The sequence below is a fragment of the Malurus melanocephalus genome, unplaced genomic scaffold (genome assembly GCF_030028575.1).
Source record: "Malurus melanocephalus ecotype Western Australia unplaced genomic scaffold, MMel_1.1 scaffold_132, whole genome shotgun sequence".
Classification (NCBI taxonomy): domain Eukaryota; kingdom Metazoa; phylum Chordata; class Aves; order Passeriformes; family Maluridae; genus Malurus; species Malurus melanocephalus.
This window is the reverse complement of record NW_026623364.1, coordinates 290,448-317,486: the sequence shown is the minus strand read 5'-3', so window position 1 is coordinate 317,486 and position 27,039 is coordinate 290,448. Positions and strand designations below refer to the sequence as shown.

The following is a 27,039-nucleotide window of genomic DNA, read 5'->3' as shown; positions in this document are numbered from 1 at the left end:
TTTTAACCAATCCCAACATTTTTAAATGTTACTGCAATTTATACACCTCTAACACTAATGAAAGCTAAAACAATTTTGATAAATACTCCAGGCATATTTGAAAAATATATGTGATAAAGAGAGGCATCTTATAACACACTCTGAAAACAGGACATGGATAGAAAATAGAAAAATAAGACAATTTGGTATTTGCTCTGTATTTTCACATTTGCTAATACATAATATTGGTTTCTTAGTGTTTGTATCTACTGTTCAAAACACAACTTCATGTAAGATACACATACTTAGGATGTAGTGGCATAGTTACCAGGGATCCCTCAGAGTAAGAAAATACATAGCCCTGAGTCATTAGATTGATTAATTATTATCAATCACTGCTATTACTAACTTATCACATCAGTATGTAGAGAGTCTTGTGCAACTTGCCAGGACCTCTCCAGTGCTGAAAGGACCTGGGCTGTGCTGTGTGACACAGAGGGACCAGCAGTCTGTGTCCCACTGATTTGGGCAGGGAACTCACATCTTCTCCACCTTCCTCTTTYAGCCTTGAGCTTTTCCCAGATGGTGAGAAAATGGAGGATCTCTAGGATCATTATGGTTTCACTGACACCCATCAGCTTTGGAAAGCAACGTTACGCACTTTCAGGATGAAAACATTGGTGTCAAATCACATGAATTTCTGAGCTGGACAACCAGGGTGTACTGTAGGATGGCCAAATTCAGCTTTAGYTYAGAAATGTACAGCTGGATGAACTCRTGCCTCTAGAGACAGAAGTGTAATATGCAAATATCAATGTCTGCCCAATTATTTTTTCCTGTTGTATCTTTCAGGTTTAAAAGTTCAAAGGAATAAATCACAGCAAACTGGTAGGATGGGTAGGCTGTTTTAAAAACAAAGCAATACTTGTTACAACAATGGCACTTTCAGCTCTGGAGAGATCCTCATTTTGATGTGTTAAGAAATGGAAGTGCTTGAATGCAGATATCCTTGCTGTTTCTCAGCAGCAAGCAGAAAGTGATGTTTAAACACAACACTTTGTCCTTGGCCAGGTTGAGTGTTATCTGCTGCAATATCTGCCCTTTGAAAGCCGAAGCCWGTGTTTTGTTCCAGAAGACATTTCAACAAGCACTTAATCACTTCCATTTCAAACGGATCCATTTATTACTGCAGACATCGGAGCTCCACAGCAGGAGATAAATGCAGCAAGGGGCTGCTGGAGGGAGCCTTCCTTCTGCAAGCAGCAGACAGCACAAATGTTTTCTGAAGGTTAAATGAACTGAAACCAAAATTGAAAGTAAATAAATTGGTGGACTGAAAACTTTATTGAACAAATAGCAAGCACGGGTGGTGCCATGCAGCCCTGCCTTCCGAGGGAAAGCAGCTCACCAAGTCCCCTGACCTGCTCGTTAGCAGGTGATGCCTCACAGCCACACGCAGCTGACATTTCACAGAAAACAAAAGCTGGTTTTGAGAGATCTTGCATGGCCACACCTGCAGGCGTTAATACCTCACACTTTTCTGTTTGCAGCCCCAAGCTGCATCACTGGGGATGCCCCAGGCACACTCCAATGAGTGAGCAATCCTCATATTTAACTGCAAGAGCACTGATAGAGCAAACCCCAACACTTTTGGGCATTACATACACAAAGAGCATGATCATGTGTAGCCAGTGTAGTTACTACATCAGGCAGTCTCATTTTTCAAAGAAAATGCTTCCTGAAAACACAAGATTKCATAAATTCCATAATCTACATCTCCAGCACCTGGGCTCAAGTGCTGCCAAGAAAAAATGCAGATGTCCAGCTGTGGATGTCCACACAAAGCACTTCATAACACCTATCTTTTRTTACACATTCTGGAGCATAAGACAATGCAAGTGCAGGCAGCTTGGTGAAGTCCTCAAACCATCACTTACAAGCATTTCCTTACATTTCAACACATAAACACATCAGATGTTATTTTCATGGGAATTTACACTGAGTCTCAGTTTGATTGTCCCTGAGATTTCAAATTGCACCTGTTGGTCAGTTTAATTGTCACACAATTTCAATTCAGCTTTAGGACAAAGAYATGTGTCTGTTCCCCAAAATGATCTTTCAGTATCTGTACTGGGCCCTAGTTTARAAACAAATATTCTGCAAGGAAGCAAAAAATTACTTCCAAACTTTGGAATACATCCCAGTCACTCAGCAGCAGGTAGYATTTCATGGCTGGCCATTTCATGAGCAACAAAACAATGAAACAATTGCAGTGTGTAATTTGTTATGTTGTCATTTCAGACACCTTCTTCACCTTCTTAACAAAGGAAGCCAATTTTTTCCCTGCATGTATTCCACAGTGGCAATGGAATGTAATATGAAGCAGGGAAGCCATGAAAAGAAAATTATAAAATATACTACGCTGGCAAATAAAGAAATTTTAATACTCTCAAGTTAGAAATTTATTAGAAAAATCTAATTTATAAAGTTCTCCTAAAGAGATAAAATTACAGATGAGTAAGCTGGGCTTTCCAAAACTGCTGGATGGCTTGGTCTAATCACTCTATCATGTCAGTCTGCCTCTAAAATGCATTAATCAAATCACAGGGAATTAAAGAGCCTGAAGTCCTAGCGCTGATTACAAAYGATTGCATTGGAATATGCTTTTCTCAAACAGCTGAAAACACACTCCATATAAATCTTACAGAGWAGGTGTCCCAAGCTCTTGGCATCTTCTAATGAAAAACATCAGAGGTTTTTGTGGTTTATATTGGAATGCTCAGGAAAAGACTGAAGCCAAAGTTCTTGGTCTGAGAACCAGACTATGGTGTCCCCAAAATGCCCCATTTTCCAGCTTTGTCCATCCATGTACCTGGGACAATCTGCTCTTCTCATTTCTCTGAGCATCCCCTGGGCCTGCTGGGGACACTCCTGGAATGTGGCTCATTCACCTGCCAGGTGAACAGGCAGCCTGTTCTTCCCAAAGCGTCCCCATGAAGAGCCACCCATGCACACCCAGAGCCCTCACTGCCTTCCTGGATGTCCCTTCAGCAGCCCAGGGACCCCAAGCAGCTCCTCACACCCCCAGAGCTGCTCAGGGCACACCCTGAGTGCAGCTGAGAAAGGCATGGGCTGCTCCCATCTGCTGCTTTGTGCAGCTGTGCTCAGAAAGTGCTCTCGGAGCACTCAAACATCCTCAACAACGGCAGGAAAGACAAAGGGAAAGCAAAGAAAGCTCTCTGCTCACTGTAAATAGGCACCACAGAGCAGGTATGAGACAGAAATCCCCTTCTGCCCGAGTGCTCTGATCTGCTCCTTCAGCTGGCAGAAGTGGTCTGACCCAACTTTTTGTTTGAAGAAAGAATTTAAAACACAGAGCMCATCATTGTGGTCATTCCTCAATACCTTTGTAGCATCTTAACAAGCTCTGAATCCATCACCCACATCCTCAGTCATTAGAGCACATCTAAACCACTATTTTGGGTCCCAAAATATGAGGAATACTTGGCTAAACTGGAGTRAATTCAGTGGAGAACCAACCGAAGAACCAGCTTTGGCTGTGAGGAGAAGCTGAGGGAACTGGGCTTGTTTGCCCTGGGGGACAGCAGCCCTGCAGAGCCAAGCGTGAGGGGACCACAGCCAGGCTGTTCAAAATGGACAACTCTGCATTTTTATATCCCCTCAGTAAGGAAGGCAAAAAATGCAGAGAATCGTGTGCTTAATGGTATTAACATCATTCACTCAGCTACAATTCCCAGATCAACCCTCCTGCCTTGTTCTRAAAGCAGCCAAAACCCCACTACTCTGGTTCAGAGCACAAAAAATGGATGATAATTGGATGGGGAGAGGGGTATTGGTTTGAGTTCTAAAAAACACCACCATCCCTAAAAAAATCCTTCTGAAAGAGATTTTAAAAATTTACAAAGTTTGGTGTTGTTATTTCTCTGTTGATTCCCATTATTTTGATAGGTTTCTTTTATATATTGATGTAACAAAATACCTTTCTTATGTATTTGGACATATTTTTATAGTATGGAGAGAAAGCACTGCTCTGCTTATGAACAGGGAGCTAAAAGAAAYGTTCTGAAAGACTGTTTCATTATACTTGGAATCAGTATCTAAGGAAAAGTACCACTGTAMGCAAGGCAGCCTAAAAAAGATATTAAATTGAAATTGGGTGGCAGTGGATTTCATATAAAATTGAAAAAGTTACATATATTTGCAATTTTTGAAAGAAAAATATTGCATATTTACATATGTAAATTTTTAAAAAATTACATTTTAGGCAGTGGAGTCATTCTGCCTGAGACTGGTGAATTCTGCATGAAAACAATCCACAGGTGAGCTCACAAAGCCTTTCTCCTCTCCCTCTCTGGGGTTTAACACGGTTGTCTCTGAAATGGGATCTTTAAAGACATTGAATGAGCTTTTATCTGTTACTTTAGAAACTCATTTATTATCTTAATTGTTTTCCTAAAGTCAGTTCTCATCCACAGACATCTGCAATTAAGCCGTGTTAGTTTAGAAGAAGAAGATACCTTGGGGCATTGCTGTTGCTATAACTGCTGCTTTCTTTTAATTTTTTCCAATAAATCTGTGYCTCAAATTTCAGTAGCTGAGCTACCTGCAAAAGCTGATAAAGTGGTATGGAAAATAAGTTATACAGTTGACATTTTTAGCTCTATTTCTCATTGTCTATAAATACTTATGATTTGGGTTTTTTTTTTTTTTTAATTATCCCTACACCACCAAGAACAAAAGATACACTGCTAAAACAGCCTAGTGTAGTTCTGAAGTGTGTAATTCAGGATATTCTGAGTGAAGGATGGCATCACTTCACTGGGTACCTGGCGTACCTGGTGCCTTTCTGTTTACACAATGAAGAAAATTCTATTTCTGCTGTGAATATGTGGTTTTATGGTAAAGGCCTGCTTTTGTGAGAGTCAATAGTTTTGGTCTTGAGATTGCCTTTGTGCCACAGTACAGTCTGCCAGCATGTTCATTTTGGGGAAGAGCTTTTGGAAATAAACAAAAGCAAAGTGCAAACACTGACTAAAAAGCCACTGAGCCACATAAACTGCTGTGTCTTGTGGCTTTATTTATTGTACCTCAGTAGCAGGGCGGATTTGCCACRTGTTGGCTTTACTCAATCTGGGCATTGCTTCACTGGAAATGATTAAAACACCTCTGGGAAAAGGTTTGGATATTTTTGACCACCAAGAACATCTTCACCAAGTGGAGGTGTGTGGATTGAAAATAGGTCTCCTATACTCCACAACTTCTTCAGAAAACTTAAAGTAAAGCTCTAAAATTTTCGTATTAGTAACAAGGTTTGTTTTCTTTATAATACTCTCTTYGTGTTTCATGTTCCACATTTATCCTTCAGCAGCTCCTTCACGTCACATTTTTCCCCTGTCTGTAAAATCAATATACCCTGTCTCTGCAGTGCCAATAGATACAGAGTGTGAGTAGTAATTAAGGCAGGACAGAAGGAAAATATATGGCACATGGWAAAAGAGGCATCAATACACACTCCCAGCAGTTAAATGAACAGGTGATACATTGAAAAACATCCTCACAACCCACCAAAGCAGAGTTTTGTCCACAGGAACACTGCTGCACACTTAGCCCCCACACAAATCTGCTCGTTTGAAGCTCAGCCTGCACAGCCCTGCTCAGAYGTGACCCCAGAGTTTCCCTGAGCAAGCTGCTGAGTTCTGCCAGCTGGGGGCTGGCACTGAASGACAAACCCCAAGCAGCCAGGCTGCCCTGCTCAGAAAATTTGGTGAGGAAAGTTCTTCAAAAACGTTTTTTTCTCTTGAGAAATACCCAAGAATACCAATTCATCCAAACKAATTCTTGAAATACATTTATATAGCATGTTTGCCAAGTATATTTCTYTATAGCTACCGATGTTCCTATAGGAACCGTCTTGTATTTTATCAGAAATTCTTATTTACTTTGTCGTGACAAATAAAAGTAATTCTTTTTTTCTCTCCTCAGCCATTTCCCATCCATGTACATTCAAATGAATGCAGAAGGAAGAGCAAGCACCTAAAAGAGGTGAGTCTGTATTTAGTATCCAACTTACAGATGTAAGACATGTTTTGATCTTTGATTTTCCTGAGATGAAAACCCTGAATCTTGCAGAACTGTGGTGTGCTTTATTTGGAGGTTGACTGACACAGCCAATGACTTTCATCTCAAAGAAGAGGGTGAACAGACACTACAAGTCACTTCTGGCAACTGGGGCAAATTTCTCATTACTGCGAGTTAGTTTTATCCTGATTTGTCTATCATCTGCAGTTTGAAAGAGCTAAGTATACAAATCTGACTGTGAGTTTTGCAAGATTTATGATGGGGTTTTGTCTAAGCTCCCTGCCCCATATGCTGGAGAGASGATGTTAATTGTGGCATTGACCTCCCTGTTCACAGAGTGCCCTCCCCTCCCTGTGCTGCTGGCGTTGTGCCAGATCACTGCCTTTCATCTCTGCATCCCCTGCCCCTTTCACAATCACAACATCCACTCGATTACTGCAGCATTTAATGAAGCCAACTTCATTCCAATCACACATGACATTGGAGTCATCTGCAAATGAACCTCCAGTGTGTAAAACCAGAAAGGATTTCAGAAATCTCATGGTAAACCTCTAGTCATTAACTGTAGAAAAAAAAAAAGGACAGGGAACGAAACAATCAAAGACATCTCTCATCTTTCTTATTCTGCAGTCCCCTGATGGGATCTTGCATGACCACAGTGCTGGCCCTTTTCCATCAGAAACCACTCTCATTTGAAATTTATCTGGCTGCTCACCTGGAGAGATCCTTCTCCTGTCTTACTCTAAGGAGAGACTTGACAGCTCTGTCCTGTACCTCAGGACTTTTGCATTACTGTAAGAGTGGGAAATAGCAAAAACAATTCACTGGTCTTTTCCAGCTTTTAGTGGTACATTTATACATATGAATGTAGGGGATGTATAAATATGCATTCACATAYCTACACACAGACTTTTGGGGTTTTTAATTACAACCTGGAGCAAAACATTTGTAAACAGGGTTGCAGGATAGTTACGTTACTTCTAAAGTTTTAAAATGAAAAGGGAACACTGTTTTCAGAAAGTCAACATGGTATAACCACTAAAATGAATATAATCCAAACAGCTTTTATTGATGTGAATATTTTCTTAGACCAGTTTGTGCTTTTCTATCAATTGTAAAACTTGTGGTTGTAAAGTCTTCAGGGTACTTTCAACAGCTTCTATCAGAATAAATTCATTTAAAAGCTGTTAAAGTAGTCTGAAATTATCAGAGCACAGAAAGATAAAAAACATTCTCAGAAGTAAAATTTAATAATATTTAATAACTGAGTTGGCTGAAATTTAAACTAAACKACTGAAGTGCTACACAGCTAATGAAAACTGATACCTGTTAACTCTACTATTAAAGTTATTATTGATATTCCTTCAGCTACCAAATAATAAAGTCTTGGTAGGTTATATAAGAGAAAATAATTTGTATGAACTGATATAATGGTCCCATAAAGAAATGTTTATGGGATTACGATGAATGTTGGTTATTCCTCACCAGACAGGACAATTTTCCTGGCCATTAATCTCTTTTGTCCTCTCTCTGTCTCATGTAAACCAGCCCAGTTAACATTGAATGTGGTGCTGTGGTTGGGMCATCCCTCTTTCCAGGGTTTCCAGGCTGAAAACCTCCAAAGGGGGATTATAATGGAGCAGGGCAGTGAAACCTRTTCCACAAGCAATATTCCCTTCTCCTGAGGCTGTCAGGAACTGATAGCCAATGAAGGGAGCAGCACTGCTGCCACCAGACATGACACAGCCAGAGGAGAGAGGACCACTTCAAGTGTCTTGCAGGTTTCTCTACTGTCCTTTAAAAATAAATAACAAACCAAACAATTGCTATTTTAGCTGGTCTTTGTTCTTATAATATTTCACTGCCTGTTACAGGAAGTTTTGTTGAACAGTAACTCATCCTGGTAATATTATTTCCCTTTTTTAAAAATTCCCTTATTTTTCCCCCTATTAATTACTACCAATCAATCACAAATTAACAAAAGTCCCCTGAGGTCAGGGTTTAAAAGGAATAAACAACAAATATTCAGGATAATGCAAAGAACTTTGCTTCAGAGATGCAGCATGGGCACTGTCAGCTTGGATTTGCCCTTGGAAATCTCCAGCTGAGGAGAGCAGGAATAGCCAGGGAACAGAAAGGCACTGCCCCTCCCACCATGGACACTGCAGCTTGTCAGGCTCAATAAAACACTGSCTTGGTCCTATCGGGGGGAAAACTGCTCCTATCTAATGGACAGAATGATCAATATTGCGAGATGAATGCACTTTCTCCATAGCAATGAAACATGGCGACATTTTTTTTAGATCAGCTTGAATCAACCATTACCTAACTGAATCTGAGGAATACAAAGATCAACCAAAGTCTTAGCCAGAATCAACACTACAAGTTTAATTTCCTGCCTCCAGATTTAAAGGGCTCCTGTGATTGTTTTATTTATATGCCAGATATTGATCTACACTGAGTTGCCAGTATAAATTAAATATCTTTAAAGTACAGAAGCTACTATAAATGYTATATGCCAAAATGTCTATACATATGATGAGAGATTAAAAAATGCAAAGATTTGGGGAGATCATGTCTCTGGGAATTATTCACGAACAGGATACATTTACCACTTAACAAGTAAGAATAATATTAAGGAAAACTATCCTAAACCAGATCCTTTGACCTTCTACGTAACTCAAAGAGCCCAAATACCACTTTTTGTTTCATAGTCTGAGACCTGATATCTGATTGACATAATTTCATTGAAATGTTTAATTAAATTTCTGAAATATGATTATTAATGGCTTTACAAAGCATGATACTGTTTTATTTCCAAATGGTACCCTTACGTTCCTGATGCATCAATGGGAAGGCAGCACATTAGGGATGTTCTCATGTACATGGAGGCCCAAAYTGTGTTAGCCTTATTTCCTTGCATTATTAATGTCCTTTCCAAAACCAAAAAGAAGTGTGGGCTTTTGAACAAACTGACTTCAAAGAGAGTTGAAATGAGCTTTTGGTCTGTGAGTTTGTTCCCTCCTCAAGACAGCACACGTAGAATTCTGCTTCATTTCACTCATGAGGCCTCACCGTTCATCTTTGAACCTTATATGGAATTTAAATGATTTTCTCTCATCTCCAGGATCTGCCTTCTTCTTAGATGACACATGCAGGGATTCTGCCTGTTAAATATTTCTATTACGAGATTTGCAATGAACTTATTTTTCACTCTTTGGAGGGCTCATTCTGCAAATGGAATTGTGGTCATAAACTAAATGAAATGCCCATTTAACACACATCCTGAAACACATTATTTGCTAGAAAACCACGCAAATACTTTTCAGTTTATTAGCAATACTTAATTAAAACATGGACTTAATTAAAAAAGAAAAAATACTGAGTGTTAATGCAAAACAAGCCTTGCTATTCTTTGCAATTACCTCTCAAATATTAATATACTGGAGGTTTATTTCAGTTTGCTTTCTAGAAACCTGACTGAAATGCTAATACTCAAATGTTAAAGGTTCTGTTTGAGTCTGGCATCTTGACTAGCTGCTGCTTCAAGGACTGAGACAATTGAGAGGTCTGGCCACGCTCCTGAAGGGTACTCAGGAACTGAGGATTTTTTTCCCTCAGCACAAGGAGGTTGCAGKCACTGTTCAAAGCACTTCTCTTGCTGGTGGTGTCTGAACAAAGACAACACTTGGTTCCAGCAGCTTTTAGGATGCTGTGAAGGTACAGAGAGTGTGATTAATGCAAACTAGACCCCAGAGACAGAGAAAGCAGCGTGGCTGGGGCTTGTTCACTTTGGAGGGCAAACCCTTGTGCTCTGAAGAGCTCCTGAAGAGAGCTCGTGTCTCCTCTAGCACAATCCCACACTCATCGCTGCCGCTGTCAGGGCACAGGACTGCACCCCTCAAACCATCCCAGTCCTGCAGACAGCGTTCAGTGCTGTGTGAATCCATCAAACCAACACCCGACTCGATGGCTCAGCTCTCACCGCCCATCTGGGAAATGCTGCCATTCCCAGGCTGCCACAGAGGGAAGCCCACCTGGATTCTGCCCGGGGCTGCAGACCCGTCCTGTGCTGGTTTGTGAAAGCTTCCCATCACCTGGCAAATCCCTCTTCAAAGGCTCTGAGGGAAGTGCTGAGACTGCTCGCAAGGGTTTCTTTAAACGTGCTCAGCAAAGGCAGACAGAGCTGACACGGGTGTTAAACTCCTTCACCATCCCCACGGTTTGGGAGATGTGATTCACTTGAAAGATTATTCGCTCTGTTCAAAGTGCCCAGTGCAAATCGGGGATGAAAGAATCCCTGCTCTTGCACAAGTCTCACATTGAATGGAGCAGCTCTCTACAAGGAATCGCGGTGTGAATCACCGGGAGCCCAGAGCCCGCTGCTCTGGCAGGGCTGGATCCCTCACCGGGCTGAGCTGCAGCACCACAGCATCACAAAGGTACAGGGGAAAGAGGAGCTTCTCCCTCATCCACATGAGACTTGGATTTACTTCAGTTCCAGCAGGCAATTAGGACATAATGCACGGAAAAGCAAATGCTCTTTTGTTTTTAATGCAGCTAAAAGGTGTCAATGMGTCATACTTGGCCACCTTCATAATTTCTGTAAAGTGAAGAATGGCTGTGTGTCCACACTTCTGTATTTATACACACAGATAAGTCAGGAAATTACACAGCCCAAATATTATGCACAGTCTCTTTAGTGAAATGGGGGCTGCTGGGACTTTAATTACAGCRCTGGCATTTTGCAGACAGGCTGATTATAGGTTATATACCATACTAAGGTAATTAGTTATCAGCTGTATTTGTGACTTTGCCAGACAACGTTGTTATTTAGTCAATATGCAGCTTGCTTTTAGTACTAATCATGATCGTGTTCTTCRTGCTTTTACGGGAGGAAACGAGGCAGCATCGAGGGTCTGCATCCCAGAATAGTTCTGGCTTGACATTAGGGACATGAAACAAATAGACTGTGGGAAGACATTTTCAATATCGGTGTTGCACAAACCCTTAAAGTTTTATGGCTCTCATTAAAGTAATTGTTTAAAGGCTCAAACATTTATTCACAAWTGAGCTGTCTGAAATTTTCCCTGTGAAACACTGCTTTGCTGATTGGTAAATGGGTGATGAAATTGCTATTGCCAGAAATGGGACAACTGGTTTTTCAAGAAAAAAAACAAAGCACGGAAAAATATGCCTTTTTATGTTTTGCCTAATAGTTCGGGTGTTCACTTTCAAAACTGTAAATAACSTAAAGAAAAAAAAGTTGGAATATTAAGGACAAAAATTCCAATATGCTCCCCTAAAGTACTAGACCCAGACCAAGTCATATGGAAATCTTACATGACATGAAACCACTGTAACTGCAGAAACAGAAATCAGTCCATAGGTGAATTGTGTATTTCAGAAATCCAACCACAATCGAGCCACTTGGACTAGAAAGTGATGGTCAAGGAAAGCAAGAGCAYGTCTGCAAGGAATCCAAGCAAAGGAAAGCAGGAACAGTTCAGCAACAGATCCAAGAATGACATTCAGCAATGTCTCATTACCTGAAGGAAACTGGACATCTCCTGTCACCTCTGCACACAAARGACTGTGGCCTGTGGCATGGACACCTCTAGAGTCACATTATTAACATAATTTTATGTTTGAATTGTCATGCTATTGAACCCAGTTCTCCTTCTATTTACTTTAACTGAGCACTGGGTAATAATAAGTTGCTGCAAGAATTTTCATTAAATCAGCCACATTTGGCAAAATATCCATCCTGCAGAAAATGAAGGCTGAATTTGAAGTCAGGGTCTCTGTGCTGGCCRCAGAATGACAGCAAACCCTTCCTTGGGATTGCATCTAAATCCTGGGATGTTGGCAGAGGTGCTCAGGGAGAGAGGGCAAGGCCATTTAGGAAAGAATAAAAAATGCCATGGAGGCCATGGCCTCAATTACAGCAACAGTAAATTACTCTGAACAGGTTTGAGTCCACAGGTTAATTGGAGTAAACAAACTGAAAGGGAAAAGTCAGAATCAGTAATAAAAGAATCATTGTAAGATTGGAAAATAACTTAGTGGGAGCCTGGACTCTGAGTARCTGCTGAAAATAACGCAGTAAAATTCCAGAGTGTCTGGAATACCATGAATTGTCCATTTGGARGAACACCAGAACAGGGGTAGGAAGATCTCTGCAGTATCAGTCTGCTTTTTTTTTTCTGGTCTGTTTTCTGCCAGGTGTGAGCAAATTAGAAATTGGAACTTAACTGGCTGCTGTGGGGATATTTTAAAATTGGAAGGTTTGTTATATCACACTACTAGAACTTTATGCAACTTCTATGGCATGGTGATGCTTCTGTTGGGAAATTTACTTGCTGATGGAGACCTGTTATTACTTTAATATGCAACTACTTAAAAATACTCTAATACTAAAAAAATCACAGCTATCAATAATACCAAAAAAACCCAGGAACTTTCCTGAAATTATGATTCAATAAATTTGAAATTTCTAACATTAAAGTTGCATTTAGAATTTCATTTGAAAACAGCTTCTGCTAATGGAAAATTCAGGTGGAGATCCTGCTTTTGCCTGCCCAGAAAGTTTCTGTAAGGTTCATTGCCTGCTTATAAAGAATATGCAACTGTGAATTAAAAAAAGCTTTCAAGACATGAAATTATTCRTAAGGATTTCCATTTTCTAGCCAGCACTAATACTGCTACAAAAGCAGAAATGGATTCGCAATTATTTGTAACCTAATCAGGTCACAATTGCTAATGAGAGAAGAGTTAATGTTAAATTTTGAAGTAATCCTGCCTCTGCTATGCTCTGGCAAAGCTCGTGGATCCAAGCACAGCTCCAAGGGTACACTTTTAATTGGCTGCATTGAACTGAAAACCTGCCCAGTTACCCAGATCTTATTGAACAGCTGCTGGTTCTCTTTATTCTTACATACTGAATATCCATTTGGTGAGGAAGCAAAGGTTTGGAACCTCAGCCAGTGTGGATTCACACCAGTGGAAGCCCTGGCTCATCAGCTCTGCAGATGCCTAATGCAGCCCTCAGGAATGCTTTACTTTCTGCAGCACATAAACACACTAATAACAGAAAAGTTCAATATGGCCAATAGATATCAATTCTTCTGAAAGCCTGCTGAACGCAAAGAGTGTTTTTAAAATCTATGTCTTAAGACAGTCAATATCTGCAGAAAAGTAGAGCTCTTTATGAAAAGTGAAATTGATCTTTCTTCAAATTCATGTAAATCACACATTTAGTTTACCCAACACATCCATTCCTAATACATCCCAGGAGCTCTGTAAATAAGAATATTGATTTTGATGACCTGGGGAGGTGGTACAGTGAGAACTGACAAATCCATACTACAGCCAAATGACTCCYGCAGCCTTAGGTGGGGAGCTGCTTTTATGGCTACTTTCACATGACAAATGACTGATATAAGTTTTATTAAACCATTAGCAACCATAACAATATATTTTTAGAATATTAGGCATTACTTAGAGAGTAACAGGTAAAGCTGGAAGGAATTTTAAGGGGATATATAAAGTCCCTCTCTCTCTGTGCTAAGATTGCACCACGTACATCCATTACGATTTCAGTAATAAATATCAGAAAACAAAATGTAGCGGGTAAAGTATAGAAAGGGAAGACTAGGAGATCAAATTCTTATTGGGTGAAARTAAATAACTACATGACAAAAGAAAACAGCTTTCAAATGAAAACCTTTCTATTGAAGGTACATTCCCTGYTGCACTGGGGCAGCACTGCAGTGACAGGAAGAGTTTGCAAACTGCTTTGCATGCAAGCTGTGAGCTGCTTYTGTAGCCTTGAAACTCGTAATGTGCAATACTGATTTTCACAATGGGTTTCAAAAATATGGATGGCTTAATTACAACTTTAAATAATGAAATTGCTTAATCATGCTGACAGATATAGCACCTGAAAAGGCTGATTATGTACTGGAGCTGCAGCATGTCTTTGTGCTGTCGTGCTGTAACTTCCAGGTGTCTTAGTAAATTAGATCAGTAGTTCATTCATGATGAAATAATTCTATTATAATCCACCTTTCTTGTTGCTAAATTGCATCAAGCAARTATGTCAGTTCAGTAACACTCAATGACTGCAGTTAGGCAGCACCCTGTGTTTAGTTTTTACCACAGGACTGGAAAGCTGCTCGCTTTTGCATTTTTATATAATTTTTCATCATGTGCTTGAACAGATGCCTTTCCAGGCTTTGACATTGTCAGGAGACTATCCAGATGTTAAAAGTAAATCAGTGGAAAAACACCACCACACTTCCTCCCTGAACTGCAGGGAGGAAYGTCCAGAGAGCCCAGCTCCAAGCTGGAATAAACAGCTCATGCACATGGAGAAAGGAATTTCTATTTACTGATAACACAACCTCTTTGTCTCCTAACCTGCCTTTGGAAGGATAAAGGTGGCAGTCCTGCCTTGGGGAAACGCTTCAAATACCACCTGAATGCTCCAAAGCCAATCTTCTGCTTTTTGTGAAAGATAAACAACAGGGAGGCCCCAGGAAATCGCCCAAGTGACAGATTTTCAACATTCCCAAAACAGTTTGTGCAAGTTTTCTACAAATTCTGGTGGTGTAAGTGATAAATCACAGCAAGTGAAAAACAGAAGTATTATAAATAGCTGACAAAGAAGAAAGCAAAGGTGACTGTTCACAYTGACATCATAGCCTGATTGGGAATTTCAGCTCCCATCTCTACAGTTCCCAGAGCACTGCAGAACCAGGGCATTAACAGACACTTTAATCCAGCTTGTTTAGATGTATTAATAACTCTGTATCAAGGTATTTTCTAAGAAATGAAATTGCTTTGAGGGCCTTCCCACWGTATGCTTTAAGAGTGTTATAGTTTTTATTATTTCACAATGCTACAGCCAGTTTTAAATTCCTTTATTCTATGCAGAATTTCCTTCCTTTTTCATTTTCTTTTTTCGATTGAAAAATGGGTGTCTTAAGGTCTAAAGGGCTTGGTGGTTGCAACAGTTCTAACTTCCCTCAGGAATGATCATTTAATCAATGATCAAACATGTGGAAAAAACAGTTTCCCATATAAGATCACAACACATTAACAGGGATCATCTTCAGAAGGGTCAACCCAGCWGATTTTGAGGCTTAGGGAAGAGTAGCTGAGCATGAACAGGTGTGAGAAWCCCACACCAGTGCAATGAAGCTGTAATAAAACAGCAGAAAATTGCAAAACGTAGAATAGTTTTGCATAAGGAAAATGTCCAAATAATTTCAAGCAAATGCAAACAGAGAAATYATAAAATATTGAGCATAGTTACTCCTTAAAGTCACAGAAGTTTCACAGAAGCACAGAGCATTTCCCACTGGGCTGWACTGCAGAAATCAGAAATGCACCAAACCACACCAATTTGCAGGGAACACTTCACAGGCAGCCCAAGGGAGCTTCTGGGTGCCATAAAGCAASTTCTGGACAGCCACTGTGATTGGTTTGTCAAGATTTTGTTGTTATCAGTGATAGAGCAGTTGCATTAAAAACTTCTATTAAATGGGCTTTTTTCAGTTGGGATCTCAAAGAATATTTTTGGCATTTATCATCACTGGTGACTCATCCTTGTGCTACCAAAAACTGTTTTGAAGCAAGACACTGAATAAATATTTGTCAAAACAGCATTTAAAGATGGAAACTGGCAATAAACGTGTCAGAAGAGACAGGGCCGTAATGGAAGGCACTTGAGGTGCCAGGGATGCTACAAAGACTTTTTAAATCCTGGAATTATTTCATTTCTGGTGCAGAATTAGTGAGATTTGTTTATCATTTATCTCTTACTGGCTCTGCAGGAAAACACCTGATTTCTTTGTGCAGATTTGTGAAAGGTGTATGCATAAAGCAGTGCAGGCCTGGSATACCAAGCCCTAAAATAAGTGTTTAAAAGCATAAGAAACTCTTTGAGCTTCAAGTAATAAACAACTGAATTCCATCATTAAAAAGCCCTGTCAAATAAAGCATCATGGTGGAAAGAATGGGACTGGCAAGCCTGGGGKCTTTTATCTGGAGGAGAAATTTCATGTGCAGAGATGATGGAAGCTTGAGCATCCTCTCTGTGTACCCTCACCCTTATAGAACTCAGAATATCCTGTATTTCCCATAAGTATTCACTTGTTTTCTATCTCTCTCAATCTCTCAAGAGGRAGGCCACTCCCATTTTTTGTTATATGAAGGGTGGTCTTCTCAAAAATAACGCACAATAMTTCTCAAATATAAAACACAAATAAAAATTCTAAACAATGTCTAGCAGTCCAGCATGAAAGAACAACTTCCAGGCTAAATGCTGTTCATTATTGGAAATTGCTAATTTAACTAYGTAAAAAAAGAGTCCAGGTACCAAACCAATTTCACTTGACCCTCTTATCATGTACCATAGATTTTTTTCAAAAGTCAGCTCCTGTTCTAGCACAGTAGCTCAGTTAAGAAAGGAGGGGAATGAAGGGTTTGACTGGGCATGGCTTCCTTCTCCAAGGGAGGCCCCTGCTGTGTGCGTGGCCAGTGAAATGGTGAAATGGCAACCAAAGGCCCAGCCTTGATCCTTCAGCAGCTCTGTGCCCACACAGACAAAACACACCACCTTCAGATTTACCTAAACCTTTTCCTCTAGATCCTGTTAGAAAAGTAATTGTTTGGGTTTTTTTCCACAATGAAAAGCACTGCAGGTTTATTTTGGATTATTCAAAGCAATTTATCTCATCCTAGTAAAGAAACAGTAACTTTCTGCGTGTTCATCTGCTTTTTAGACTTAGAATGACTCTGGATCATGCAGTGCATTCCCTGTTTTTAATGGGATCAATATCAATTTTGCCTGTGGGGTGAAGGCTGTTTGCAGAATGATAACATCCTGAAAATAATGCTGCAYTGTGAATAAAGTACACGAAAAGAATGGTCCATCCCTGGTTCAGACACATTCTCCCCCTTAAACTATCCTATTGATTTAGGAGAAGGAAAAACACCTTTTGGCTTGACTGTCCTCATATGAAAAGCAGAATACACTGTCCTATTTCATGTTACATATTCCACTGTCACCAAAGGCTTGGATGCCTTGGTTCATCATTTCAACTACAATTATAGTTTGGTTCACAGCTTTCCAAAAAAAGTAAAAAAAAAACAACCAGTTTTTATATTTTATGTATTGTTCTTTGATGGCCCAAATGTTTATTTGGCTGCCTAAATGCTTCACTGAAAATCACATCTGTGTTCCTCTCCATTTGACACAATTAGATTATGATTTAGGTGACTTTTACTGACTTTGCTACCAAAATTTTTGTAAAGTTCTTGGGTTGAAAGTGTTAAATATGAGAAAAGAAATGACAAAAAAGCTGACAAACACCTCATGGTATTGAATTTAAACTTTTGCATGGGAAACTCAGAAAAAGGTCATGATTCTGAAACAAAGGAAGCACCCGGGCTTACAAGGAAATGGGAATAAGTMAAAGGAAGAAACTCCTCTAGCTGGGCATCTCCTGCAGTTTTATTACCCAGCATTACAGACTTGACACTGATTTTCTTTAACAGTGCTCCTTCCATACCTTCCAGATCACTACCAGTGGATTCCCTCACAACTAATACAGTTAATTCGCAAAAGGGTGAAATCCCAAACTATCTACATTTCTTTTTTTCCCATGTTTCTTCTMAATAGCAAGGATACCTTCAGTAAAAGGTCTGATACCTCTGATACCAGTGTCACCAGGTCACTGCTGAGGGCACATCTGCCCAGGGTTGGGGCACTCTCAGGTCAAGGATCAGCACAGTGAGTGAAAAAWTCACCCAGAAAAGGCCATTAATGTAGTAAATAGGGTCAAATCAACTGAAATCCATACTGGGAATAAATYCTTAGGTTTATGAACTGACTTAAAGACTCAATTTTCCCAGAGCTAAATTGGCAGCCCCTGTCACGTGGAGGTTTCTGACACTTCCCATACAAGGCTGTTCTGGTGTCAGGAGGCTCCAGATGCTCTGCTCAGGTGCAGCTGGATCAAATGTGATGTGGATCCCATATCCAGACAAGGACGGAGCCTGCAGCTGTGTACCAAACTCACCCTCTACAGAAATGAGATCTAGAAAATTCAATTAAACCTGGAACGACAATACGCTCACATCCCTGGTCAGTGCCTTGGAAAAATGAGGAGTCTTGTGGAGTAGATAGAGCCCAGAGCAGCTGGTATCATAAATTTTACTGTTCCACAGTGAGAATGATAAATGATTTCACCAGTTCCAGCTTCACCCTATTCCAAGGTCACCAGATTCCTCTCAGCAAAAACAATCTCTGGGTTGCTGCACTCATAAAGTGAGCTCAGCTGTAAAATGCTCTCCATGTTTTCCTGTGCTCTGGACCAAGCCCTGCAGGGTCCTGCAGAGCCATTTCTGTGCTGTCCTGTCCCATGGGGCACACCGGGCACAGCCCAATTCCCAGGCTGCTCTTAACAAAACAGGGAACAGCAAGGAGCCTGAGGACATGGCACTACAGAATGAACTCTTCTGAAGGTGAGACTTCCAGAGGTATTTCAGTGTCTAAATATTTAAATGAGGAACTGAAGCTACTCTTGAAGGTCTAGCCCAACTTCTCAGAGTGAGTAGTACCCTAACTTGTTTTTAATGTGGTTTTAAAATACCCTGTGCTTTCYAAGGTAAACCGCTCTGGGTACACAGTTAGAGGATGGAACCATTTTACTGCATTAAAGTGAAAATTCCTCACTGCCTTGTCTTCAAAACCATGCAAGTTCCTTACCAGCCCATTATTCACATATGTCTTATTTTCAGTTTTTTTTAATTTACTGTACCATATAGGCCAGATGGAGCATGAAGAAGAGATAAAGCAGCAATTTTTATGAGGTCCCTTCATGACAAAACTTACAACAGTATCACCATGACAATATAAATTTATCTTCATGGAAGTCTAGGCACACAACCCATAACAAACTTTATTTATACTTTAATCTCACTTTCTTTTTCAGCTATAAACAACAGCTGAAAATATACTGTGGAAATCAATTGACAGCAGCTGAATGAAGGGAAATTAATCAAGTGACCTAAAAAAATACTTTCTGTCTCTAGTTTCATCATGTAGGAGTTTTCAGTAGTAGTTAGGAAGGTTCATGGCCAAGACACAAGAGTCACAGACAGATTTCAGTTACTGAGAGGACATTGGTTCTTTCTCATTTTAAGGAYATAGAAGTTGACTGCACTCAATTTTCAAAATCAAAATATTTCCCACAAACTCTGCATCATCATTAATTTAGATGCTTAGTACAGAGTTCAGAAATACAAATCCATCTTCAGCATCCAGAACAGCCCTATATGAGGTGATATCAGTTACCCGACTCGCAATCTTCAATATGATTTAATTTAAATTAGTTTAGAGACACTGTAAGGTTCCATATCAAGCACAGCAGAAACTGATTCCAGATGGGTTAATGTAAAAGCAAATCGAGTGCTAGGACCRCCACAGGCTTTCTTACCACACTCACCTGATAAACAGCATGAAAATCTCATTTTTATATGCATTTAGAAGGTGAATTAGAAAAGCAAACATTCCTATACCTACATCTTCAATAGCATAGTTTGCATTCAAAGATAAGAAGAAACTTGCTTTGAGATAATTGCACTTTGCTGAAGTCTGTCTTCTTTCATCCAAATGATCCTTATCCTGCCTAGAATTAATAAATCTATGAAAGGCAACTYTTATCTCTTTAATAATAATTTTCTTGCAATATACTCTTAATAATAAGGAGAAATTACATACAGTACAGCACGTGAAAGAAAAGGTCTGTGGATTGGATTTACAATATAATAAAAGTGCCTTTCTGTGTGTCAGCATCTTCTTTACTGAAAAGGTTTCTATCACTTCCATTGTGCTGATAAAGCAGATTTTTAAAAAATGATAAATGGAAAACTTTTAGGGAACTATATGCACCATCACATCTCTCTCCACTGCCAAGGGATATAAACCTCTACTTACCATTTAAAGAGACTCAATTAAAAAAAACAAACCAAACTACTGCATAAAATGACTCAACAAAGTTAACTCATTTCTCTCTTTTTATGTGGATCCCAATTAGAATTATAACAGCGCAAGCTGCAGTGTAACTGCAACGGATTTCAGACAGACTTCTTGAACCAAAACAGTGGCACAGGATGTGTGTGGTTCCCTGCTTTCCCAAGGGGGTGAGGAGCAGGAAGGGCCATGGGKCAGAGTACCTGGTCCAGTTTCCAGTGGAACTCGGCGGGGCGGAAGGTGTCRGCCTGGTCAAAGTCCTTGCGCAGCAGGAACACGAGGCGGCAGTTGTGCACGTAGAGCGCGTAGTGGTGCCGGTTCATCTCTGCGGGGAGGAACAGCCAGCTCAGCCCCCTTGGGCTCTGAGAGCACCACAGCACCCAGCCAGGGAAGATAAACCCCAAATGAACAGCCAGCTCAGCCCCCTCGGGCTCTGAGAGCATCACAGAACCCAGCCAGATCAGAGAAACCCCAAATGAACAGCCAGCTCAGCCCCCTTGGGTTCTGAGAGCCCCACAGCACCCAGCCAGGGAAGAGAAACCCCAAATGACTGAGCTTTGTCATGGATCGTTATGGTTCTTGGGGGCACCTTCTTGAATTATGCCCTATCAGCTTTGTTTATGGCATCATCCTCTCCAAGCTAATAAATCCAACCCTAATACATATTTCATCTAACTACTTCTGGTGAAGAATTACAACTGTTTTTCCCAATCTAAATAATGAAAAATAATTAAASATAATTTAGTTATTTTATCAATCAATTCCTGTGAAATCTCTGGCTCTGTTCTCCCAGCTGTGTTTCAAATGTAGGTGGCCATCAGTCCMCTCAATAAGCTCTCAAGTCAGCAATGAATTTTTTTCTCAGACCAGATTACATTAGAGGAGATGGCAACATTAAATAAGGAGAGAAGTCAACACTCTACTACTGTTGAATTCCCTTTCCATAACATTTTTCCATACACAGGCTCACCTGTCTTGTCAGAGTTGCAGAGAATAGTCTCCTTCTCAGCTCTTAACCCTGGGCTAGGTCCATGTTTCATCCACAGAGTGATGGTGAATTGGTCAGTTAAGTTTTTTGGGACTATTCCATCTGGAATTTTGGCTCCTTGCTTTCCATCAAATTTAAAAATKATGTCATTGCTTTCCATTTGCAGCCCAGCTGTCCAGTTGGTTGTTGCACTGGGCGATGGTAACAGGTCAATGGCACCTGAGGAAGCTCCTGCAAATCACACGGAATGAATAACGTGATCAGAGATTAATGAAAAACTGTGGAGTTTATTTAATATAGGCCAGGGTTCTGATTCACACTATTTTACTACCCAAATGKTCCTACCAGCTTCMAARCCAAATCACAGAAACATYATAAAACACCRACCATCATAAACMGCAAGAGTTTTCTAGATTAAATGTRTTGCACAAAAAGCTACAGAAAATATTGTAAAGTTATTTTTCTTGGAAATTTTCATTATCTTCTGAAATTCATTAATGACATTTTTTCAGACATTTCTATTTCAGGTACTGCTAAGAATGAAACCAAATTTTCGGCATTTCTCTTCCCTCCCTGACACCATGAATATTTGTGGGGATGGTGTGTARTGGGGATGAACGCAGAGCAGGTCACACAATGTCCATGGATATCCACAAYAATGCTGGCAGCAATGTCATTCACAGCAGGGATTCACCCTGACCAGATAATATCACTTTAGAGCTGCTTTCTGATACATCCTGGATGGCTGTAAGTCCATGTGCTCTTTAATGYAGAGAGATGGAGAACACTGTGGTGCCCATATCTGATAAAACAACACAGCTTTTCACAGCTCAGTGTTTTCTTACAGCTTAACRACTGCCAGGCACGATTAAAAACAGGTAAGGAGCTACCCAGAGCATTTACCTACTGGTGAAAGAGCATTTAGCAGAGAATAGGATTTCAAGAGTAAAAAGCACAAACAATCATTACATCCCTGTTGCTGCTTTGTCAAGGAACAATATGGTGAGCAAACTGTGATGGCATAAAAATCCCCTGCTAAGATATTCTGCCCTCCTTCACCATCCAGGGAGAGAAAAAATATCTYAAATCTCTGCAAGAGCACAAAACTTCAAGTCAAGAGTGTGCAGGATGGTTTCATACAGACATTTTAAAAAAAAGTAATRTAGTGATGATTTGAAAACATTCATATTATTCAGTAACTGAATGTCTTGGATTCTCCTCCAAAATTTACTACCATAAAATGAGGCTGTTTTGAAATGATATTTTGGATATCAAACCTAACATGTTCATATCTAACCTACATGTTCATAATTTGAGCATGGAGGCAAAGTGTGTTTATTTTACAGATTGCAATTCTGGATAACAAACAACACTGCACTACTTCATACAGAGATGTTAAACACAGTAATACATCAAATTCAATTTATCCAGATGGCACAATTTGGGATAAACTTTTTTTTCCTCCTTTAATTCAAGTCACTAAAAATGAAATTATTTGCCCAGGACAGAAGTAAAATCATTATTTTCTCACTCATTTTCCTTCTGAGTTAATTTTTATATTCATTTTTTTAAGCTTACAGAAGTAACAGAAATTGCTTGCACCACGGTGTATAGCAAAGAAAATACACTTTTAAATGGGCTTGTATCAGGTAAAGGATGAGCTCAGAGAAGTTTCACCTCTCACTGTCTACTCTGGCCACAAACATTTGGAAAGATCTATTTTTACTGTTAGAATTAATCTGAGGGGAAACTCCAGAAKGGMATTCTYTCATGGTCASAGAATCWTCARATGGTTTGGGTKGGAAGGATCCTTAAGGATCAGTGATGCTGCTCGCTGAGCTGGACCAGACTGCTGGCTTAGCTGGAAACGAATAATCCAAATAACAACCAGCCCAAATTACACATCTTGGTCACATAAACAACTTCCTCTGAGCTTGTGATGTTGCACAACCCAGGACAATGGAGAGGGGCAGGATCTCAGGGAGCAGGGCCTTGAAGCTGATACTCAGGGTTTCCTCCTTCAGTTTCTGCCACATGTGAGAATTAGCAATCCCAGTATTTTCTATTTTGTCAACATTTACAGGGAAAGGAGACAGCACCAGAGCYATCTTTGCACTGTATTTTAGGCTCCTTAACCTATATTTTTTAGTGTGATTTATTCTGGGTATGTTTTTGCAGTCCAAATGGTGTCTTTTATACAGTTCGTGCTTTTTATTATTGGCAGGTGACAAAGTGAAAGAATGCTTACTAAAATGCTTTGAGGCACAACACAAATAGCTMCTTGACTTTAAAATGACTCAAGCGTGATTTAATCACTTAAGATGACCACTTTGACCATCCAAGGGAGTGCAAATCTCTGGGTTATTGAAAAGCAGACATAAACCTTCCATCATATGAAAAAATTAATTTGAATTCACCCTCCTTAGCCATCAGCATTCTCCATATTTCCAACAGGAAAAAAGAAGAAATGAGATTTGTAAACTGGATCTCTGATTATTCAGGGACAGCCTTGCTTTTCACACGGTGCAGATCTGCCTGGGACTGCTCAGTTCTGCACTCTCTGCAATTGCACTGTGCTTCACCATACAAAAAATGCAGGGCTTTCTTCCTTTTCAAAGGATTTCATCATCCAGCCATTAGTTACAATAAGGTAATTTCTGGGAGAAAACTGATTTCCAGAAATAATTTAACCTGCTTTCATAAGAGCTCTCTCTACATTAAGGATGGTAATAAATACTAAATAGCAAAGTGCAGGGCAGGCTAAATGCAATTCTCATGTAAAGCACATTGTCACTCACAACCCTTTTATCAAAGTCCTGTTACAAGTTCCTACCATGTCTGCTCTCTGTGAAGATATGGAAAACTTGGACAAAAAAAAATATTCATTCAGCAGTGAGAACTTTCCCCTATTTACATACACTTTTACATTCTTATCTATTTTCTGGAGTGCTTTCCATTCTGTTCCTTCAGGGATGTGCTGAAGTTCAGCAGTGATGCCTGCCCAGTGCTCTGAGCTGCCTGCAGCCACCACAATGGCCTGACAGACAGATGGAATGGCTTTGATTGCTCTGCTCTTCACAGACAATGATTTGGGGCTGGGCACTATCAGCAAGCACCTGGCTTTTTGAGGAGAAAAAGAGAAACTCGTAATTCTCTTTTCTACTCCAGTGTCGGCAGGTCAGCCACTGACTACAAACTGAACCCCTTAGAGTTRGCACAACTCCCTCAGCTGAGGGATTTTACATCAGCTGAAGGCACCTCCTTTCAGCCCCACACTCGAAATGATAATATTGTCTGGYGTAGCTGCTATCAGTGTTTAATTTCAAGGTAATAATTTTGTGGTTTGTTCATAGGGCTCTGCACTGGGTGACTGTGCCATTGCAGTTCAGGTCTGTGACAGCACAAAACCACGTTCTTATTGCTGCCAGTTTGGGCTCTTATTGCTGCCAATTCAAGTTCTTATTGCTGCCAATTCAGGTTCTTGGAGGAGGCAGCAGCACTTGACTTTAGCTGTAACATCTTTATTTTTATTAAAATTCTAGTATTGTATGAAATCAAGCCTTGCTGAGCCTCTCAGATTTAACGCCATTAACACGATTGAGATGAAAACCCATCTGCCCCAATATACACCTGCTCTTCTAGATCCCAGGCAGTGGGACCAAGACACAGAACTAAAGTTGTGATTGTTTCTATAATCTTGATTAAGCAATTTTCAACTTGAAAACATTCAGATTTTATGGCAATGCCACTGCTTCCACTCACCTTTACCTCCCTTTCTCCATCTCCACTGATAATTGATAATCACAACTGCCAACTATTTTTCCCTGGAAATTGTTTTCCCATTTTCAATAATTTAGTAATAGTGGCTAGAAATTTTCATTTATAAAAATTATTTCCTAAAGGTTAGTGTATTGATCTTAACATATCTGCAGCACTGCTGTGTGGTTATAAAAGCAAATATAAACCCTACAACAGAGCCCCCCAAACCAAAATCCACGCATTTAAATGGAAAAATTGCACAATTGACACTGTAGATCAGACAGAAGCCAAGTAAAGAGACATTTTGGAGAAGATGAGGATCAATGTCCACACCATCAGCGCTTCAGAGGAGGACTCTAAACACAGGATATTAGAGGAGCAGGAGAGACAGCTGATCTCAAAAGATAAAGGGATTAYTGTGTGGCCACTGCTTCACCAGATACAGAATCCCGAAGTCAGAAAAAAAATGCAGCAGTATCTTCAATATTTAATCTGCCTTTCAAAATTAATTTATGCCTTTCACACCAAGTTATCAGAAAGCACAAAAAGGGAGAAAAATAATTAGGAAATATTTCTCCACCATGTCAGCCCTTATCTGAAACTCATGTTTCTTAACTATTTTTGCTCAAATGATTGCTCAAAGTATTCTTTGACTTTTTGTCAGTTTGTCTTCTGGCACAGCACAGGGCAGAGGAACAGAAAGGTGAGTCAGGACTAAAACAGGGAGATTCAATTCCCTTCTGATCCTATGGACTTGCTGTGATKGCAAATCTGTCCTGGAAATCTCCCCACACCAGAGTTTGTAGCAGAGAGAAGAAAGAAGGAGAAAGGCAGGGAATGAGGAAAAAGGAAAAATAGAGAAGGGAGTAGGAGCAGGAGAGAAGAAAATAAAGCAAAGCAGGGAGAAAACATGAAACAGAGTGAAAACAAATGGGAAAGAAGAATGCAGCAGCTGTCAAATCCCACCCCTGTCTCCATGTACACTGCTACAACCCAAAGGGAAGCAGCTGAGCTAAACCCAAGCGCTGCATGCTTACAGATCACAGGAAATTGGCCCTTCAGCTGGAACAAATATCATTATGACAACAGAAAACCATATTCATACCACATAACTTCTGCAGAGATTTTTCCGAGTAGGTTTCCCGATCGCAGCCCTTCCCAATGAAATTGGTCTGCAGTTCAATGGTGCTGTGGATGGAGGAGACTGGCCCATCACACGTTTCCAGGYGGATGCTGGGGAACAGGGGAATGCTGCCGGAGCCAGGCCTGTACTCAATGCGCTTGTCCCAGTCTGGAAAAACAAACAAACAAATTAACAAACAAAAAACAACAAGTTCAATGTGAGTAAAAAAGGGAAGGAGTTATATAATTTCAAATGACACACTGCTCTCAAAGGTCACTGTCTAAGGCAAAAATCAGAGTTTCTGAACTTGGCAACAATAAGCTACTGTCCTAAAAAAATTGGATTTTGGCCCTGTTTGTCTAAGGGTGTCAGGCTCAATTAAGTAACACCAGTGCTGGTTGAGTCCCACATGCCTGSGGTGCCACATCTCTGACAAGAAGTGCTAATTGGTGCCAGTCTGCAGCTCCAGGGGCCGTGTTCCCTGACAGACTACAAGGCAGCTCCGCAGGGACGTGTGTGCTGCACCCAGCTGGGTCAGACCCACAGAGCTGTGATAACAAACACCTCCCAGGAGCAGGCTGTACACTCAGCCTAATCCAACACCTCTGTGGGGCCGCTTCTTGTCTCTGAACAGCTTCCTAATTTTGTGCAGCATTAATGACACAAGTTCTAGCTGAAAGGATGACTCGTGCTTCCAGCCACATCTGACTAATCTGTGCTTACACAGCCCACAACATTCAAACAACGCCCTGCCTCAGGCAGCCACCTGTTTGWGCCACACACACCCCTGTGCTGCTCAGCTGAAGCATTTAATGCTTTAAATTCAATTAATTATGGGGTTTGCAACATGCTTCAGAGAAAGCYCAAACAAGCAGCAGTGATTACAAACATGTATTTTATTTTTCTTTCCAGTTTCTATTTTCATTGAGTCAGAATGGCCGGAGTTGGAAGGGATCCTCAAAACTCACTTAGCCCATCCCCAAGGAAGGGACCCCTTCACACTCAAGGTTGCTCCAAATCCCATCCAACCTGAGCTCAGACAATTCC

General features: G+C 40.3%; 1 protein-coding gene across 1 annotated transcript in view; it reads right to left on the bottom strand.

Annotated features, from left to right (window-relative positions):
- Positions 1-27,039, bottom strand: part of CLSTN2 (calsyntenin 2) — a 163,286-nt gene that overhangs the window by 24,502 nt on the left and 111,745 nt on the right. The window contains exons 5-7 of the mRNA XM_057370763.1: positions 25,975-26,160; positions 21,093-21,341; positions 20,326-20,447 (exon numbers count right to left, since the gene is read on the bottom strand). Coding sequence (XP_057226746.1) covers positions 20,326-20,447; positions 21,093-21,341; positions 25,975-26,160 — 557 coding nt within the window. The remainder of the gene's footprint in view (positions 1-20,325; positions 20,448-21,092; positions 21,342-25,974; positions 26,161-27,039) is intronic.